The sequence below is a fragment of the Ambystoma mexicanum genome, chromosome 8 (genome assembly GCF_040938575.1).
Source record: "Ambystoma mexicanum isolate Mex_15411 chromosome 8, UKY_AmexF1_1, whole genome shotgun sequence".
Lineage (NCBI taxonomy): Eukaryota > Metazoa > Chordata > Amphibia > Caudata > Ambystomatidae > Ambystoma > Ambystoma mexicanum.
Window position 1 is genome coordinate 695,631,632 of NC_090929.1, and position 19,976 is coordinate 695,651,607.

A 19,976-nucleotide genomic window follows, 5' to 3' on the forward strand; every position below is an offset into this window, starting at 1 on the left:
TAATTCAGGAGAGAGCTCCCCAGTGTCCAGTTCAAAATGTGCTGCTGCTCTGCGCAACAGGGCATTAAATGTGGGCTGATAGTCAATGGGAGACGTGTTTCTAATAGGTGAATTGTCTGGAGGATTTAGGTTCAGGACATCAGTGTCGGAATATATTGAAGGGGATTGCCAGGGGTGAGAAGGTCCTTCTTCTGTATTTTCTCCGAAGCCTTCTCCTACCAAGTCTGGGCTGTCTTCCAGAACGTTCTCCTGGTTCCGTCCCTCTTCCTCATCCATAAAATCATCCTCTTCCTCACAATAATGTTCTTCCCCAGTGAGGTCGTACACACTATGGAAGTCTGAGGCTGTGTCCTGGTGGGGATTGACTAGTCTCAGAATTTTGGCCCTGGGGTCCTCCTGAGGCCCTTCTCTTATTCTCTTGGGAGTGGGAGGGTTCTGGGTATTCATAAACCTCTCCATTCTTTCCATGCAGAGATGGAGCCTTTCCATGGTTTCATGGGGTACCCCTGAGCGGTCTAGCGGGGGAAAAATAGTGTCTTGTAGCTGAAAACGGCTCGACCTCTCCCACAACGTCGAGGAAAGTGTCCCGTCGCCCTCCGAAAAGCCTTCAGGTGTGTTGGGAATCCCCTCGACTGAAGGAGATAGTCCCTGCCTTTCTTTGGGCTTTTTCGGCGTGTCTTTCGACCTCTGCGTAGCGCTCGACGTGTCTTTCGGCGTACGCTTGTGGGCGTCGGCTACCACAATCCTCGCCAAGCTCTCAGCGACTCGTTTGTCAGCGGAGGGCTGTGGTTTCGACGTTATGGGTGTCGATCGCTCTACGGCGGCATGCGCTTTCTGCTGATGCGCGCCGGCCGATGATTTGGGGGCGGCGCCCTTATTTGCCGAAAGCCCAGTCGCTGGTCGCGGCTGCGAGAGGGGCTTCGAACCCGAACGGTCCGAGGAGGCCACCGGTGGAACCTGCGCCTCCTTGGGCGCTGATGCTCTCTTCGCCTTCGACGAAGAAGAGCCATGGGTTGTGTGCTTATGTGTGGTCTTGTGTGCGTCAATGTCGCCGGGGTGTTCATCCCCATAAGCAGGGCGTGAGCCGAGCCCGTCGGGGCCGGGGACAGACGACGAAGCGCGTGTGCGCTCTCTAGGGGGGTTTTCGACTTCCGTAGCGGAGGTCGTGGTATCACGTTCCTCGTCACTGTCGGAGGTAGCAACGGTGGGTGCAGCGTCGGCCTTCGACATAGCGTAGGCCGCCCACCTCTTGACCCTACGGTCTTTTAGAGTCTTAGGCTTAAGAAGCCGACAAGCCGTGCAACCCTCCTCTTTGTGATCGAGGGGCAAGCAGCGGTTACAACGTGAATGCTTGTCCTTCCAAGTAAACTTGCCCTTGCAAAGCGGGCAAAACCTAAAGGGTGTCCTCTCCATAGCCGAGGCAATAAATCGTGATAACCACCCCAAGGGAAAGGAAGGGGAAAAGGAAAGGCAGTCTCAGAAAAGAACCAGAGATGTCCCACGACCCCCACTCTCCCTACTGTATATGGCCTGCGAGGCCAGGCCACGTGTTCGGCAACGCCGAAGGATCTCCTCCGCTCGTCCCCTCCGTCGAAGATCTTGCTCGGCGGAGACAGCTTCACAACAGCGTCGAGGGGGGGGGATCGATAAGTTCTATATTAATATAGGAAAACGACCAAAGGTCGAGGAGATGAAATCTGCAATGTCTCTCGAGGAGCTCCGCGTAAAGGCGACCAGTAGCTGGGCGGAAAAAAACAATCTGAGGGACCTCGACGCGTGAGGGATTGTGGGTACAACGCACGTCACTATAGGGATAGTGTTTCAGACACGCCTTGTCGACGTCCCTTTTCGACTACGAAAAACAAAATGCAATACTCCGCAGTGACCACTGGATGTCGGACCTATGCACAGCATGTGATTCTAAGCAGATTAACAAACATCAGAAACATGTTTTAGTACTGTGGTGTATTGAATTCCTGGTAACTACAATTCCAAGCCTTTTCTTCAGCTTTGACAAGCCAGTGCTTTTTGGGGAATCTCTCCATTAAGCTCTAGGCCAAAGAGACTCAATGGGGAAGGTGTGACAATTGGAGTGGGAAGAGATACAGGGAGCCCTGCGTTTTCTGGTTGGAGTGTTGAAGCGGGAGATGCAGAGACGAATCCATATGGTCTTATATCTTCCAGTATGGTGGGAAGGAGGAGGGGAAAGGGGGTATGGACTGACATATGGTGCAATTTAGAAACTTTCCCCACCAGTTAAGTGCCTTCCTCAAGCTCATAAAATCTGGTCAGTCTTAGTCAAATGTCAACCCTTCTGACATGTACGTAACCCTGCTTGGTCCCTGCAAAGTACGTTCCTGTTCAGGGGGTTCTCCCTCACGATGGCTCAATGTGCCTCAGGGAATAAGGAATGAGAGTGAGTGCTCTGTCTGTGCTGTCCGAGAACCCAGCATCTGCAGCCTCAAGTACAGACCGGCCTGATGGCAGCGCTGCAATAAGGCCAGTCTGGTGTCCAGTTAAAGTTTCGAAAACAAAAGGATTGAATGCAAAAGGTGAGAGTGCTTTTGACTGAAAACCAAAAGGATTGAATTTTTTTTAAATGATTTTTTTTACTCTAGTTTAGCTTTAAAAGGGTGATTTTACACCAAAAACAGTGGTTGGGGGGACCCCCCCCCAAAAAAAAAGAAATTCGATCCTTTCTTTCGGTCGAATTGACTCGACCCTTTTGTCATTCGATCCTTTTGATTCGGTACTATGACCTATAACCGGCCAGTCCATTGCCCTTTTCAGGATCTATCAACCTTATACAGGGTAAAGGAGCAATGCACAATCTCAAACAAAGGAATGAGAAAGATGTTGCCAGTGTGCCACACTGTGCACAACAGTGAATGCAGGTATGACGCCTGCAGGGAATTGCAGACCTCCATCACAGCATTTACATTCACAATGCAACTTCATTATGAGCCCATCCTTTAAAGGGACATGAGTCGGCCTGCACATACAGTACAACATTGTGAAGAGGGAGCAAGCACTGTTCTTAGGGTTAGGGGGGGAATCAGTGCCTTCCCACCTGATGCCAGCTGCTACTCCTTTGCACAGTAGGAGCAGGCCTGCAGGACTGATCGCTCTGTGTGATGGGTTACCTCTTGCACTCAACAGATGCTTACTGCTCAATGGCTTGAGACCACACGGGTGTCCAAAAAACACGGATACATTTCTATGCGATTTGCAACGAAGGCGGGAAAGCAACTTCCCACCTAGCATATCTTGTAACTTGCAAACGACTGGCAAGTATGCGATATTTGAAGGCAATTGCAAAGTCAAAGTTTTTCAATGGAAGTGGTCCCTTCCCATGTGTGAGGCCTGCCACTGAGTAGAACTGTGTCTAGAGACCCCAAGCAATATCTCGCTGATGGTGATGGGAGCAGTGGAATAATAAATAACATAACAATGGCTAAATCTGTCTGGGGTAGCTTGTGGTCTTTTACAGAAATAATGCGACCTAGTAGTTCAGACTAGTCTTCCTTTTTTGAGTTGGGACCACGCCTGATTTACGTATTGTTTTACCCCTAGTGTAATGTTATGGCAAGCTGAAATGGGATGGTTCTGAGGTTTGGTCAAAGCAATGGCAAACATCATGATTCATTCAAAACTTTCAAACCATCAACTTTGTTTTGCTAAAGTCACCCGGAGTGTGACTGTTATGCCCAGATGTGGGTCCAGAGTATGCTGGGCCTACACACCTAAACTGTACCATATTGATGATGCCAACATATATCTGGGATTATACGTGGTCTCGTGCAGAAAGAATGTGACCCAAAACGTGGGCTGGACTGACCTTTTTACGGTGGCACCAAGTCTGATTTGCACATAGTGGTTCATCATATGCAATGGCATGGCGGGGGGGGTGACGGAGGGGGTCTGAACAACTGAACAACGATGGTCTACAGAGATTCCCAGAGTAGTGCCAGAGGTTATGATTCATTCTCAGCCTCCCGGCAATTACTCTTCTATTTTCTTTAAGTAGAACTGCCTTTTATTCCTGTTTTTGTTAATTTGTTTTAATCTAAATGTAATCCAAAACTGGATACTTTAACCCCTTACGTGCCAGGCTATTATGATCTGATGAAACTGAAGACACAAACGTGGGAACAGACATTTAAAATAGTGCAATGATTGTGTTTTCAAATTGCAAACATGATTTATTGAATAAAAACCATTCAGGATCATGTTGAGTGTCAGTAGAATATTTTACACATGCTAAGTATTCAATTTGGGAACATTCTAACAAAAACAAGGAACAGAAAAAGACATTGGGCGTGGCCAGGGGTGGACTGGGAACCAATAGTGGCCCTGGAAATGCTTTTCAAAGGGGCTCCATATTACAGTGTGTGCAAATCCAGCCCCCTCAAGAAACGTTTGGGGAGCCCTCCCATCAGAGAATTTGGAAAAGGAAATGGGTAACCACACAAAAGAGGCCCATGGTGCAGTGGCCCACCAAGAAATCTCCAGAGTTCCTTGAAGGCCATTGCCCCGCTGAGCATGGCGACCACGCTTGCTCTTCGCTCCTCCACCTTCAACTCCCTCAGGGTCAGTCGCTTCTCCAAGCAACAAGTTGGGGGTAGATCTCCTTCTTCGGCGGGGGCCTCCCTCTGAAACAGGCTCCCTGCCTCTCTGAAACTTGAGGAGAACCATCTTTGATTCCAGAAGCACCTCAAGACCTTCCTCTTTGCTTCTGCCTTCGTTCTTCCTCTTCCCTGCTGATCTCTGTCTGCTTCGGCACTGGGCACCTGGCTACCCTCTGATTTCGGGCCCAAATCCCTGCCCCTCCAGCCACATACCTGCACTGCCTCCTGACAACCCTTGCACTTGGAACTGTCTCTGCAACCATACAGTCCCCTTCCTGCACTTATTAGACACCCGCTGTCGGTGCCGTATTCTTGCACTTACCACCTGATGGGCGCACTGTTGTTGTTTTGATCACGTGATCAGCACTTACCACTCCCCCCGTCCATTGCACTTTTCCCCTGCGCTCTCCCCTGCACATGCGCGTTCTCAATGTCACTGGGCCCAGTAAGATCGTTGTTTTGTCCTCCCTTGTTCCCCTCCCTTGCCTCGTCGCGCTCTGAAACACTTGTGTATGGGCGCGATATAAATAAAATACCACATCCTGCTTCATCTGAGCTTCGTGCGATGTGGATATATTCTCAGGTTCATGCAAATGATATACACGCAGCACCAGAAAACATCAAAATGAAAAGGTAAAGCACATGAACTCACCAACACCCGTGTCCCCTTTGTTATCAGGTCACCGGAAACAGTAAGCTCGGAGGAGTTCATGTTTGCCAGTAGCCTGTAGAGCCACGGCTGTGTACACATCCAGCGACTGAAATTCAGCGTGAAGGCCAAGTGGAACTGTCGGACAGGAAAAGAAAAGAAAATGAGGACGGTGCAACGAGGGTGGTTGGTAGGGGTGTTTATGCAGGGCACTCATATCAACCACTAAAAACCATACAAATGGGCTTTCAACGACGTGAAAATAAAATCAATTCAGGTCTTGAGCGAAGATACGTCCACCTTGTCTGCTCTTAGTTTTACAAGTCCAAATGAGTGATTTGCTAACATATACTTGGAGCAGTCTCAGTGCAATAGCATTCTTTAGAATGTAGAGTGTTATACTGAGGGAATTGAATGGGTCGGGGTTAGAGAGGAAAAGGCTGTTACAGATGCTGATGCAGACCAGCGGGGTATGCAAGAAGAACACAAAGGAATGTATTATTCTTCAGATACGACAGACATTTCAATTCCATCACAAAAATACTGATTACTAGAAAAGAAAAATAATTTCAAAGATACATTATAAAGAAACGTTCATACTAAATAAAGGAGTAAAACATTGAAAAGGCTGGGGGCATTGGCAGACTACCAAACATAGATGTGTATATGTTTTTCCATAAACACCTGCATTGAGTTTTTTTTAAATTTAACAAACATATCCGGCATGTAGTTGCCTGCAGCCTTGAGAACTGCCTATCTTTGTTTGCTATCTATACAGTAGCACTCCCATGTAAAACAATGCGATTTTCCAGGGCAAAAGGCTTGCATTTAGGCTAATGTGCATGCATACAATGTTTTGCTCACGTGACTCTGTACTGGAGGCAAACCTTTAGTGATCGCTACTGTGGCATGTGTGGCTTGGCCCAAATTGTCTTTTTCTACTTTCAAAGAAATATATCAAAAGGAATTGCTCTATTGTTGAATGTCTGTCTTAATTTCAAGTTATGTTAAACTCTACTGACAAATACTAGGAAAGAATGGGTACATATGTCTTAGAAGTCACAGGTGCACTACACATATAGGTGATGTTAACCCATTCTCTGCTAACTCCCAACATGATGTCCTTAGGATTTAGGGAATGGCTTCAACAGGGGTGGATTTTGCGATGGTCAGTACAATGGGATGGAGTAAGCAAGTTCCATGCTTTAGCTCCTCCCTGACATAAGAAGTTGCTAAAGGTCGAACAGCTGTTGTTGACCTGTGGAGAGAAATCTTAAACTTAAAATTGGTAATTACTACTGTTGAAACTAAACTGGTACAATTGTAAATTATACACAGTCCACTCTTTATTGGATAGACTTAAACACATGGGTTTGTTAAACTTATCCTCAGGAAACAATTAATCTGTCTAACAGGAGGACACATTTTTCTCATATGATTTGGGTACATACAAATGGATAGGACTTTTGAATTGCGGGCACCGAAAATTGAACTCTGTAATTGCAGAAAGATTCAGTTTTTGGTTTGCTTTTGCAAAATGAGACGGCCTTCATAGATACACCAGGATATTGTCGGAGTAACACCGGAAATAGCAAAAACATGCATTGTATTACATTGGCTATCCCCCGATAGGGCCGACACAAGAGCAGAAGAGTAGTAGCACAAGACGGGCTGTGAATCTGTTCCTTCATCAATTGGTTGCTTGGGAAAAGTTGCCAATATCTGTCCCAGTGATTGCAGCTATGGGCAATGGTGCATAAGCAAGGCAGCCATTTCAGGAGGAGTTAACTCTCCTGTCAAGAGACTCCTTAGATGAGCGGAAAGAGAAACTGGATTGTGTAGTCTGATCACGGTAGTAAACAATGAAATGATTGTGTCAACTGTGATACAAAATATTGGGAAATCATTGTTATTCATGCCTTTTCACTTACTTCATAATTAAACACATCAGGAAGCCTGTGCAGAGGGGAGGTGTGGGCTGCTGACGTCTGGTATAGAGGCTGCAGACAGCAGCAAGGTTGAGACGAGATCAGTAACGAGGGAACAAAGCGCTGCTGAGAACTACTGAGAGGTGGAGGAGGAGATGCAGGACAAGTCTAGGACTGGAATGCGTGCATAGGTCATAAACAAGCAGGAGGAGAGCAGACCCAGGAGTGAGTAAAGAGAGGTTAACAGACACCTGTCACCGGACCGGAGAGAGAAAGAAAACTTGTGGAGGAGACTGCAGGATTGAGATGAGATTTCCAGGGTCAATCCCAGATGGCTACACAACAAACAGTAAAAAAACAGAGGAGGGTACCCGTGCTGACAAGGAGATTGAATTAAACAGTGCTGCATGCTTCCGCTTGAAAGAAGTTCTTAGAGTACAATTGAGACAGACGTTATATTGAGAAGTGCTGCTGGCAGGAACCTGGAGACAAAGTTCCTAGAGCAAAACAAAGGAATTGAGAACACCTTACCCTGGAACTTGGAGCCAAAGCTCCTAATGCCAGATGAGAAAGTAAAAGAAACGAGGACTGCTGAGAAGTAACTGAACTGCAAAGCACTGAACTCTTGAACCGGAGGACAAATTGTCTAGTGAACATTGAGCGCAGGATTTAATTGACACACTCCTCATTCGGAAACTTGGAGGCAAAGTTCCTAAAACAGTCAAACATTAAACATTGGATCTGAATCAGATCTGAATCAGGAAATGTTTAGTCCTGAGGAATGGACTCCAAATTCTGAGTACCACAGCAGGGGCTTGAAGTGAAAGATCCTAATGTTAGTGAAGGTGTATGAGAACTATGGCTGATAACAGAACAGAGATTAGAGTTCATGACCAGCTGACAAACCTTGACAAAACACATCTTCTGAAACTCTTTGTGGCCCTTCATCTTAATTTTAAGAAATGTACAATCTTCTTCACTACTAGGCTCTTGTTAAAGTAGTGCATGCTAGCACTGGTGCCTGTCTATTTCTTCATCATCCTTCCTTAAATACATGACAAAAAAGGAACATGTGCCTGTCTGATGTCCCTCATTTCCAGAAGGTTGTTGTGAAGCTTTACTGCTTTCTTTTTGCAGTGAGCATTGATGGATAGACCTAACACCTGAGGCACGTCCGTAACAGGGATGAGTCTCCACTAAATTAATTTTCGAACAAGGCTACCAAAAAAGCCTCACCCTTTGTACTCATTAATTTACACTCTATATGTTTGTCACTGTAACTGCCTGCGCCGAACCAGCGAGGTATACACTATTCACGACAAGCGCGGCCCACCGTTGCTAACCACTGCACCCTCCAGCGTAATCATCTGTAGCCAGGAGTCTGCTTACTGAGCCCTAGCATGGACATCATTTCTTACCTATGCTCATCGTTCCAGTCCTGTACTGTTTGATGGACTGTCTGTATCACCATACCTCACATGACCTCAGTCCTCAAACTGCACGACTGCTGCTCTGCCTCAACACCTAATCTATTGTTTTAACACCTAATCGTGCTTCATTCCGACCATTCAGTCTTTACTACTGTTGTATTGCCCGTAACGCTCCGACTACTCACACGTTTGTTAACTGTTTTGCCTCATGATGCACCTGATGTAGCCCCCTGCACCATGAGGTGAGGCTTTATCAGATTGTGCTTACACATATATGTCAACTGTTATGTCCACGGCCACTTCTGATGTAGCCCCTCCACCCCGCAACCATGAGGTGAGGCTTTACAGGAAAGTGCTTAGACATGTATATTGACTATTTTGCCCACCGGCACACCAGATGTAGCCCCATGCACCATGAGGTGAGGCTTTACCGCATTGTGCTCACACATGTATGCCGACTACTATGCCTACCAACACACCCGATGTAGCCCCCCCCCATGCACCATGAGATGAGGCTTTTCCGGATTGTGCTTACACATGTATATTGACTATTTTGCCCACTGGCACACAAGATGTAGCCCCCTGCACATGAGATGAGGCTTTATCGCATTGTGCTCACACATGTATGCTGCCTTTTACTCCCGGTCCTACAAATGTGAACCGTCTTAATGCACTTGTACCGTAACCTTGTAACTAGTGCCTAGATGCCTCTGGGTTTCGTGCGCTGCTATAAATGTAAAAATAAATAAATAAATATTAAGTAAATTGCACTTCACTGCTTATGAAAATAGTCTTGTACTATATGTGGCGGCACGAATAACCAATCCTCCACATTAACCCAGTATTAGGACCACTAAATAATCCGTGCACAGCGCAGAGAGTGCGGTCACATGGTAGAACCATAAAGATGCGCAGGGCCTTAAAACAGGCAGCTTCATGGCACAGGAAGCCTGTAGAAAGGAGTGACAATGTTATGTTATGTTATTGTGATTATACCGCACCAAAGCTCGTGGGTATCCAGCCTTGTTCGCCATGTCACTTTGCAGAGGATCACATGAATGGCGGGCAGAGGCAGTAGTTCTTCACGCGTTGGGATTCCAAGACCACCCCGATGAATTCTACTTTTTTCCCTGTAGAAAAAGACTCCAAGTAGTGCACAATTTCCGTTGGTTGCTTAATTATAACTACAACTTCCAACAACTTTCCTTTCAGCACCTATCTGTCCAGGTAAAGGGAATCCTGCACATTTTCCCTGCCGTGGTTTGTCAGAACTGCCACCAACGGTGCCAAGACCTTAATACAGACACTTGGCACAGACGTAAACTAAAAGCTAATGTGGTGACTGTGGCAAGGTGCTCAATGAATCGCATGACAACAACCAATACGCTTAAACTTTCTATTATAGAAATAGGCACATGCAGCAATTGGGCTTTCCACTCTAGGAGTGGTCCCTGTACTTTCAACCTTGAAGGGGGCTTCGATCTTCGTAGCCAAGCCTCCCCTTTTCATCCCTACGTGCCTACTTGTTCCAAAATCAGTGGCTACAGTCATGGTACAATACTGTCTAATTCTCTCCCTTGCCTTAGGGAGGGCTAAAGGCTGAAGCATTAGGGCCTAGCAGGGTAGTCTGCTTGGCCTGGTCCCCTTCTTGCGATGGCTGTCTCTGTGTGTCTATCTATCTCTATCTATCTATCTCACTGCCACACTCTACCTCTCTCCATACGCGGGTCTTATTCCTCTCCCTCTCTCTCTCCCTCTCCCTTCTCATGACTCCACCCTCCAACTGATCTATACTCCTGTCTACCCTGAATCTCTCCCGTCTCCACCTACCATCTCCCATCTGGTCATCCTCTTCCCCCAAAACTAGCCACTACACTACCCCTGCCTCTACTCTCCTTTGCCCTCCTACCTTTCACTTCCCACTCTCTCTCACACGAACACACCCTCTCACCCCAGTTCCCGCTTCCAACACTCCCTCCAAGCAAAAGACCCTTAGTCTCGCCCCTTCACTCATTCATATTCAACCAAATTGGAACCACCCTCTCAGTCTCACTCTCAACACCTTCCACTCACTCGAGGAACTTGAAGAGTCTCCTCCAACTGCTACTCCATTCTCGTTTGTCTCTTGCTCTACCTCCCCCTCTTCCAACCTCAACCATACACTTTTTTTCTCTGAACTGAATGTGTTGGCTTTTTATAGTCCTCCACTTCCTGCTGATGTGTGCTCCCTCTGTCTCCAATTGTTTCCCTGGACCAGCTGCTCCCCTGGGCCAATCTCTATCTGATCTATCATCTTGGGCACCAAGACTGCTCACAGAAGTCTTCAAAAAGCCCTCGAGCTCCGCCCCCTTTTCAGTGTCCATTTTCATACAGCCAGCTATGTGGTCAGAGGCATAGTTTTCTCTCAGTGTTTCTCCAGTCCTGGATGAGTCTCTCTTCAAATACAGTTTAAGGAGTGTTCCTCGGTCTCACCTTTTCCCCTGCAGTGCTTTTCGCGTTCTATTGTTCCTGCTGTTTCCCCACAGTTCCCCTGTAGTCCATCTGAGGTTGGTGGGGTGTGTGTTCAGTGTTACATTCGGTTTGGGAAGGGGAATGGCCGGCCAATCGCCATTTGGGTAACACATTTGTTCCTCCTGCTCCACGCTGGGTCTTGTCCAATGGATCCAGGTATACCATGTGGGTCCTAGTTTTCATCCATATGACGCCGCTTTCCGGGTTCCATGATCCATGTCAGGTTTCTGAGGAAACTGGTGCATGCTGAAAAAGAGACCTGGCCAGGACAGCATCTTATAGGCATTGGTTCAGAGAGAGGGGCACCAAGGTGATGGCATGGCTCCAGACACACCAGGGAGCTGGGGAAATGGCGTCCCATCAACTCACCCCTCTTCCTTTGAAGGGTCATACAAATGAACCTGTCACATGACCCACCATAAAACACAGCAACAGTTCCTTCAGTGGCTATTATGAAGTTGAAAACGGTGTTTACTTCCTAGATGTTGAGACGCCAATCTGGTTTGTAGGACCTGGACTAGCATGACCATTTTGAACTCCATTGACGGGGACATGTTTGGTAGCCTGAGATCCACAATATGGTGCAGTTCCTCTTCCTTACTGGGGGACAGGGAATACCTAGAACACCATTCCTATCCAGTCTCGCTTGCTGGGACCAACTCTTACCTACATAAGCCTAGTGATGTTTTCATTTAGAATGAGAAGGCACATCATACAAAGGGGCAAGCAATAGGCCTATCATGATGTTATCAATAGGTCCCGCTTGAGGAAGTCCCTTCCCACTGTGAAACAAACTGCACTTCCCTTACCCTAAAGCAAAATGAATAAACAGACTTTGGGGCATCAGTCCCGAGGGGCATGGTACTATAGGTGTCTAAGCTTTCGTCCTCTTGGAGCCCCTTTTTCTGTATTGTGGTTGAAATCATTTTGCTGCTGAGACATTTTACTCTGTTCACTAGCGGTATGCTATTGTTCAGTAGAAACTGAGTTCTGCAATCTGGCCACCCCAATAGTATATCTCAGCATCTAAAACTAAATGACGCACGGGCAGCTCCGCCCACTCAGCCCAGAACTCCAATAAAGACAGGAGGCGGGCGCTTCGTGGAGTGCATGCCGAGTGCTGTTCGGCTGTCCTGCTGCACAGCTGCTAGCTCTCCCATCATGCTCACAAGTCTTTCCGTATAAAGAGATGCCTGCGTGTAGCAACCGCATGGCTGTGTATTACCGAAAAACAGCCATGCATGAGAACGCAGGGAGGTTGTTAATTGATTTAGCAGACCAATCAATTCTTCCAACATGCCATGAGTATGAAAGGGACCTTCAAAACCTACAAACAAACCCAAAGCTCCCAGTAAAAAGCGAGCAAAATCTATCTCAAAAGGCCATAAGAACATTATAGGTCAATAGAAGGCAAAATGATCCCGACATTTGCCTCCTAACTGCTGGGACGAATATGCCCCTACGAGGAACCATAATTACATTTCAGATATGGAACTATTAGCTCTCCCATCAGTAAGAAGTGGTGCCACTGCACAGTCCATAGCCTACGCGCAAGTTATCACTTTACCGTACTTAGCACCTGTTTGCTCCATAGTAATAAAGGTGCTGGTACATGACATGGCTGACAGTGTGCAACCAATATTGTACTCCCAAGTAGTAACGGCCACAGCAAGCAAGTCATCCATACATGGGCCCAATGTGCTTTCACCAATCGAGATCGGTGGTACAAACAAATTCGTCTATTGCAATAAAACTGGCAATGTCGATAACTATTGACAATTAACCTGTTATAGGAGAAACTCAATTAGATGATCAGAATTTACATGAAATAAAGAGAGCTCCATTACATTTATCTCACTCTCCTATACGTTATCCAGAATCTGTAGAATCCTCTTTCAAATTTTCAGCTTTGTCACAAATGTTATTTGTCAAGCCCACTACAAGACTCGCATTTGGTTTCCAACCACAACCCCCAATGGCCTTGGAAATAGCCACGAGTGCTATGAACAACGGAATAGAATGCCTATTAAAAATATTCGAAATATTGGCCAAAAAAACTGATGAGCAAGCGTTAATACTTGACTTAGTCTCATCCAAAGTCGATTGCGCAGCAGGTGAGCTGATCGAACTAAAACACCAACCCATATCAGACCTATTACCTATCCCACTAACACCCCATATACCCGAGCACATCATTATAGCGGAGGAACCAGAGGTGTCAATCATGGTGGGTTCTACGACACTGGCTGAGCTGGAAGAACTGGAGGCTTTGCAAGCTCCGACTCTAGCCATATCCTTAGTTACTGGAAAGGAAGTATCAAATCTGATTGAAGAGTGTCTCCAAGATTCGGTATATGAAGTGTTTCAAATGCACAAAATAAGAAAAGAGTATCAAAGGACTGACCAGCATTCAATTGAAAAAGTACAATTAGAAAAAGCAAAAAACAAAGTCTTCCAAATAAATAAATAGATAACAAGTAAGTCAAATCTTTTTAACAGAAAACCTAACCACACCTTTGTGCCAAAAACGACTTTTGAAGAAAGCAAAGAAATACCTTACTAAGAATAATGATCAGAGAGCAGTAGACAAGGTTTGTTATCAGAATGTTGATTCTCCACCTGAAAATGAAGTTCTAACTACCTCAGCAAATATCAACCACATATCAGAAACAGAGGCACTTGATTTTTTTCAACCTACTCCACCATGATTCAAGACCGATCTATACATGTTGACTAATCTGTAGTGACAGAGATATCAACAGTGAGCATAACAACACTACGCATGAATTTTTAACATTTGAACAAAAAAGATCTCGACTAAACGAGCAAAACAGAAACACCAAACTTGACGGTGGTGATAAATATAATGCAATCAAACATTATAAAAGTGTACAGGAAAAGTGGGTAAGCCCTAAAAAGAAAAAGGTAATCTAGAGACTTATCCCACTCTCGCTTCGTAACTATAACAAAGAAACAGTGACAAATCAAGCACAGATCCTGACGATAATGATGATAGATAGACAACGACATAATACCTTCACTAACAGATCCATTGTGCTTGCAGTATTTAAACTAATACCGAGCATTGAACTAATACAATCACGTGACATTGCATGCATTAAAAACAGGTATAACAAATACATGGACACAGTTGAAATAATGATCCCATCACTAATTATCAGAGAAATAATTTGGAATTCAAAACAAAGTGAAGGAATACAGACTCAAATTGGATAACGGATATACAACCACCTCAGAGAAAGGAATAGGTGATATTCGGAAACAGTTGTAGAAGACTCATCTAGCTTCTCTAAATTCCAAACCCCAACGATTAACTGCCAAGGGAGCACAGGGCATTTAAAAAGAGAAGTAATTAAGAAATCACCACACACAAATTCAAAAAAACTCAAAATAGACATGGCTGTCTGAGACTATCCGTGAATCAACACGACAAAGAATACTAATGTCAGGATTCCCGCAAGTTTATGAGGATGGCTGTGTGGAATACCAGGGGATTTAAACATCTAATGCAAGAAAACACTACAAATCTTGTAAATACTTATGATATACTGGCCTTTCAGGAAACTTGGATTACGAACCAACCAACTTGGCCAGGGTACGAAATTTGCTGGATTCCGCAGTCAAACATTACAAAGGAAGACCCTCAGCAGGTATTTTGAATGCAATCAAATTGTCCTTGCATTCTAAACTATATCTGTGGGCCTCTCCTCATCCAGGTATCCAATTAACAAAATTATCCACCCCAGATGAGTGGAACCCTATGGGAACTAACACAGTCATCCTCAATTTGTACTGGAATCCTATTGCTACAACTGATGATGTGTATATAAGACTTGTGAGTGATATGTTAGATCTAATGGCAACTGATGACACTGTTTCAACAATGTTAATTGTGGGTGATTTAAATATGAAATTTATATCTGTGAATGAATGTATCTTATCGTCCTGAGCAACGCATTGGATGCGTCTCATGAAAGATAGAAACTTTTCAATGCTAAATAGCACAGTCAAAGGAGATGTACCTCCGAATTTCACGTGGCAAAGGGATTGTCAGCCTCTATCCTGGACTATGAATTTATCTCACACGATAACATTGATAAAATAGAATCTTTCCAAATCATATCAACTATACATAGCGACCACAGTATTTTAGATGTTATGTGTAAGGCAGCGACTCCAAAAGGTGGTGAATTTTATACTCCTCGCATTGAAATACTAGAAGGGAGAAACCGAAAATAAAATGGACCCTAATGAATTTACGAAAGCTAACAAAGAATTTACAAGAGGAAACTAAAGCTCATAAAAGCAATAGTGAACTAGCATATAATGAGACCTTACATTTCTTCACTGAGCTCAACACCAGAAGAATGCATCGGAGAATAACTCACACATATCTATATGATATCATTATTAAAAACACGAGAACAGCTATGCAGAAAGTGATTAAACACATATTGGCCTGCTCTTCATTTTAGAGATGCATACAGACTAGAAAGATATGAACAAGATACAAAAATTGTATAAAACATAACATTGCAGAAACTTCAAACAGATGCCGAATGCATGATAAAGGCTGCCATATCCAAATCGAGCGGAGAAATATGGAAATGGTTAAAGGCAATTAATAATAATTTTGCGTCAACCAGCCTTCTTAATGTAATAAGCTAACCAACTTGGATAACACACTTCACTGCGGTATTTGCAAAACCTGAAAACTCCCCTCTAGCTCAATACCAGCCTAATAATCATAGCAGTGGCTGAATATTTGAGAATCTAGGCATTACTATTCTAATCAAAAGTCTAAGCATATCATGTGCCCCAAGACCAGATGGGCTATCAAATGCCACCTTGAAAGCCTACCCAACCACTTGGGCTGGTATTCGTAACTTAATATTTCAAATAATTGTAAAAACTGAAGTCATTCCATCCACTTGAAAAAGGTCCATAATTATCTCTATATTTAAGAAAGGAAATCAGCCAGACCCTTTCAATTATAGGCCCATAGCCCTTCTTGAAATACCTGGAAAGAGCTTTGCGAGGATCATTTTAAGAGATCTGCTCAAGTTGTTAAAAAGACAATACAAGTTGACAAATATCAATCTGGTTTTGTAGCAGGTCTGGGCATGACGGTTTATTTATTGATCTCAACTGCAATCAAAAACCAAGTTATAATAACCAATCAACCAGTTTATCTTGCCTTTATTGACTTCAAACAAGCGTTTGACTCCATTTCTAGGGAACTTCTATGGCAAAAGATGATAGAAGCAGGGTGTCCACACTATATACTTAAGCTATCCAACAACTCTATACAGAAACATCAATTCAGATAAAACTGAACAAAGATGGCCTACTATCCAAGCCCATACGCACATATAGAGGCTTAAAACAGGGATGCATACTCGCTTCCACATTGTTCAACTTCTATATTAAAGACATCATTATTGCATTGGAAAGCATAAGACCTTTCACACCTAACGTGGGAGGTCTTCCAATTTTGTAGTTACTGTATGCTGATAATCTAGTGATAGTGGATCAAATGCCTTTAGGACTACAAAGAAAACTAAATGCATTACAAACATATGCAGAAGAAAACCTACTAACGATTAATATACAGAAATCAAATATTCGAGTTATGTCAATAAACAGAAACAAGAAACTACTACATAAGTGGACTATTGGCACGCAACCACTGGAAAGAGTCCATGAGTTCAGATACCCTGGTCAAAATGTCAATAAAAACCTAAAGGATATGGCATATAAAAATGAAATCAGATAGAAAATTGAACCCTTAACCTCTCAAGCTAAAATAATACAAAACACATATGGCAAATTTTTGTGCACCCCAATCATATTGTTTTACAAACACAAAGTCATCCCAATAGTAACGTATGGCGCACAGGTGAAATTGCAAGAAAATCAGCCCAATTGGAACATGATTGAGGGTATTTACTGGAAATCAATATTATCCCTACCTAAAAGTTTCCCAAAATAAATAATTAGATTTGAATTGGGTTTAGCATCTATCCAATCAATAGTGGCATGGCAAACTCTAGCACTCTACAGGAAATGTCTAACATCTGACACTCATGCTCCAACTTTACTACCAGCACTTGCTGGCATATTAACTGGGAAGTACGACATGTCACTGAAATCTTGGAGAGAACATTGCACGATCATAATGAAATTACACAGACTACTCCCTACTAACGAGAACCCTGAGGGGGACCAAAAAGAAACTTGGAGACTATGATTGGATAACCCTATGGGATAAATGCAACAAATATAAAGCTTTTCAATGTGTGAACTTCACAATGAAACCCCTGCACCAAGTTCCTACATATATGCAGAAATTCCCAGACCAGAATTATAGAGCGCATAACATGCGACTACGCTGTAATTTATGGCCAACCAAAGCTTTATTAGTAGCCAGATCTAAACAACTAATTTTAGATACTTCCTGCAGATTTTGTACCATAACCAAAACAAAACTTTAGAACATCTCTTAACCAAATGTACAGGTCTCACTGTTCGGAGGAAAGAATACTTTTATAAATACTTAAATTCAGATAAGTAACGCCTAAACAACTGTGGTATAATATATTTAATGTGAACCAAATCTCACTAAATATCGCAACAATCAAGTTCCTGCTAAAGCTAAACCTGGAATGTAGGAAATAAATGGTCCACAGTATACGCTGTCATGATGTCTAATCAATATGCTGTGCATTCATATCTAAAACTCAGCAATTCCTATTCTGTTGGAAATAGAACTGTATTAATTTCCATAGATTATGATTGATGTGATTAATCTAATAGATTCTATTTTATTTAATCTTAAGAAAGTGACCCAAAATCAAAATCATTTACGAATTGATTTTATGTGAATTTGAAATTGTAAATTTTAGTGAAATGTATGTGATTTTAATGTTACTAAATTGAAAATCAGTGACTGTTTTGGAACCATCAACCACATTCATACACATAATTAGAAATGAGCACTGTGAGACCATTTAATATATAATAGTCTCTCTTAAACCAAGTGTTTTATATCTTATGTTAATTTTAGTAAGGTTGCGAAACGGTTGTGGCTCAAATATATGAAACGTATCTCTATATTGTGCTTAAGGTTCAATTGTAAACCAAATACACATACATAAATTAAAAAATAAATGAAACAAAGCATGCAGTCCACACTCTTAACAGAGGTTTGTTTGATTGGGGTAGATCTAAGGAAAACAATACTAACTGGGAAATACCGCCCTCGCCTGAATTGAGGAATTATACTGCTGAAGAGGAAATTTGAGGTACCAATCATCAAGAAATCAGAGGAAGAATATTCATAGGTCCATCCCAGAGAGAACAGACAAGTAACTGCACAGTGAAGAAAATGTGTGCAGCAATGGACTATAGGGAAATCTCTTCGAGGACACAGCAGTAAAGGCATTCGAGTGCACAGCATAATGAGCATAACCATTCAGGTGTATCCTTAGGTCCACTCGAGAGATGGTAGACAGGTGCAGACCACACAAAGATTAATAAGAGTTCCACAGAGGACAACAGGGGAACAATCCCGGTCAGTAAAGGCAGTCGAGGAATAGTGAACAGCACACTGAGTACAGTCAGGAGGGATTATCAACTGCATACCAAGAGAAAGCATTCACTCCAATGAGGGAGTTGTTCAAGAACCTAAAATCAAATACTCTAAAACAACAAGCGGGCTACAACACATGCCAGAAAGTTGCTGAGTTTACGACTAGAATAATTTAGGGAAAACTCAAGAAGCATTTATAATATGATAAATCGTGTATAACCAAATTTGATTTGGTGTGACTAAACACTTAGGAACACGTTATTTGGCATTAGAGCCATACAAGCAAAAAGAGTTTGGTTAATTAAGGAAGACTGTTTGGTGACTGCAAATAAACACCAGACAAACATAGAAATTATCACACATGGAGGTATAAGACATAGGGTAAAGTGTCAGTTTCTTGTGGTTTTGTGAGTAAACCCACTTAAACAATTGGTTTCAGTGGTGGAGGAGCTCTGATTGCCTGAATTGGAAGTCGTCTATTTTAATAAGCTACTGGATACTCAGAGATATTAAAGGGACACCCTTTGATTTGTACTGGATTATTCTTAGTTTCCGCTCGTCCTGGTTTCCTTGGTTGCTCACCCTACCACCGTCCTGGTCGGCCATCCTCCTTGCCTACGCATTGGAGTTTGTGCTATCCCATTGCCTCACATGCCCGTCTCTCCCTCTTACTCTTACTCTTACCTTGACCTACTGGTTAAGGTATGAGAAAGAGGGTGCAAAATGTGTTGGTAAGCGGTGTCCCTGGTGATCGCTCTCTAAACTGTTGCTCATTTCTTGCAGCCTGGGAGGGAGCCTGTTAGCATTCATCCCGACCCATCGGAAGAGTCCTCTGCAAACTGTGTTTCGTTTACCTCCAGGTGCAGGCTCTCTGGAGAAAGGTTTGTCGTGGTGACACCCCGGCAGACCTAGAGTGTATAGGCTTTATGTAAGTGCTCTACTTCTTTAGAAAATATAATCTTGTTGGAAAAAGTAGATATCCCACAACACATGTAAAACCGGAATCATTCATATGATAAACAGAACAGTTGGCTGCATGGGTTAAATCTAAGCTATTTCATTAATTTAGATTAAATAATGAATGCATCATACAAAATTATCCAAATGCAGCAATTTCCCACTTCCTTCAATAATCTACAATAGAAAACATATTATTTACACATAGTGATAAATCCATAAACCAATAACGCAATAAATACACCGAATGCACGCTCATTT

At 43.4% G+C, this 19,976-nt stretch overlaps 1 protein-coding gene across 2 annotated transcripts in view; it reads right to left on the reverse strand.

Annotated features, from left to right (window-relative positions):
- PALD1 (phosphatase domain containing paladin 1) overlaps positions 1 to 19,976 on the reverse strand; it is a 1,254,976-nt gene that overhangs the window by 513,794 nt on the left and 721,206 nt on the right. For both annotated transcript variants that reach the window (XM_069610500.1, XM_069610501.1), the window contains exon 12: positions 5,281 to 5,415. In XM_069610500.1, the coding sequence (XP_069466601.1) occupies positions 5,281 to 5,415 (135 nt within the window). The remainder of the gene's footprint in view (positions 1 to 5,280; positions 5,416 to 19,976) is intronic.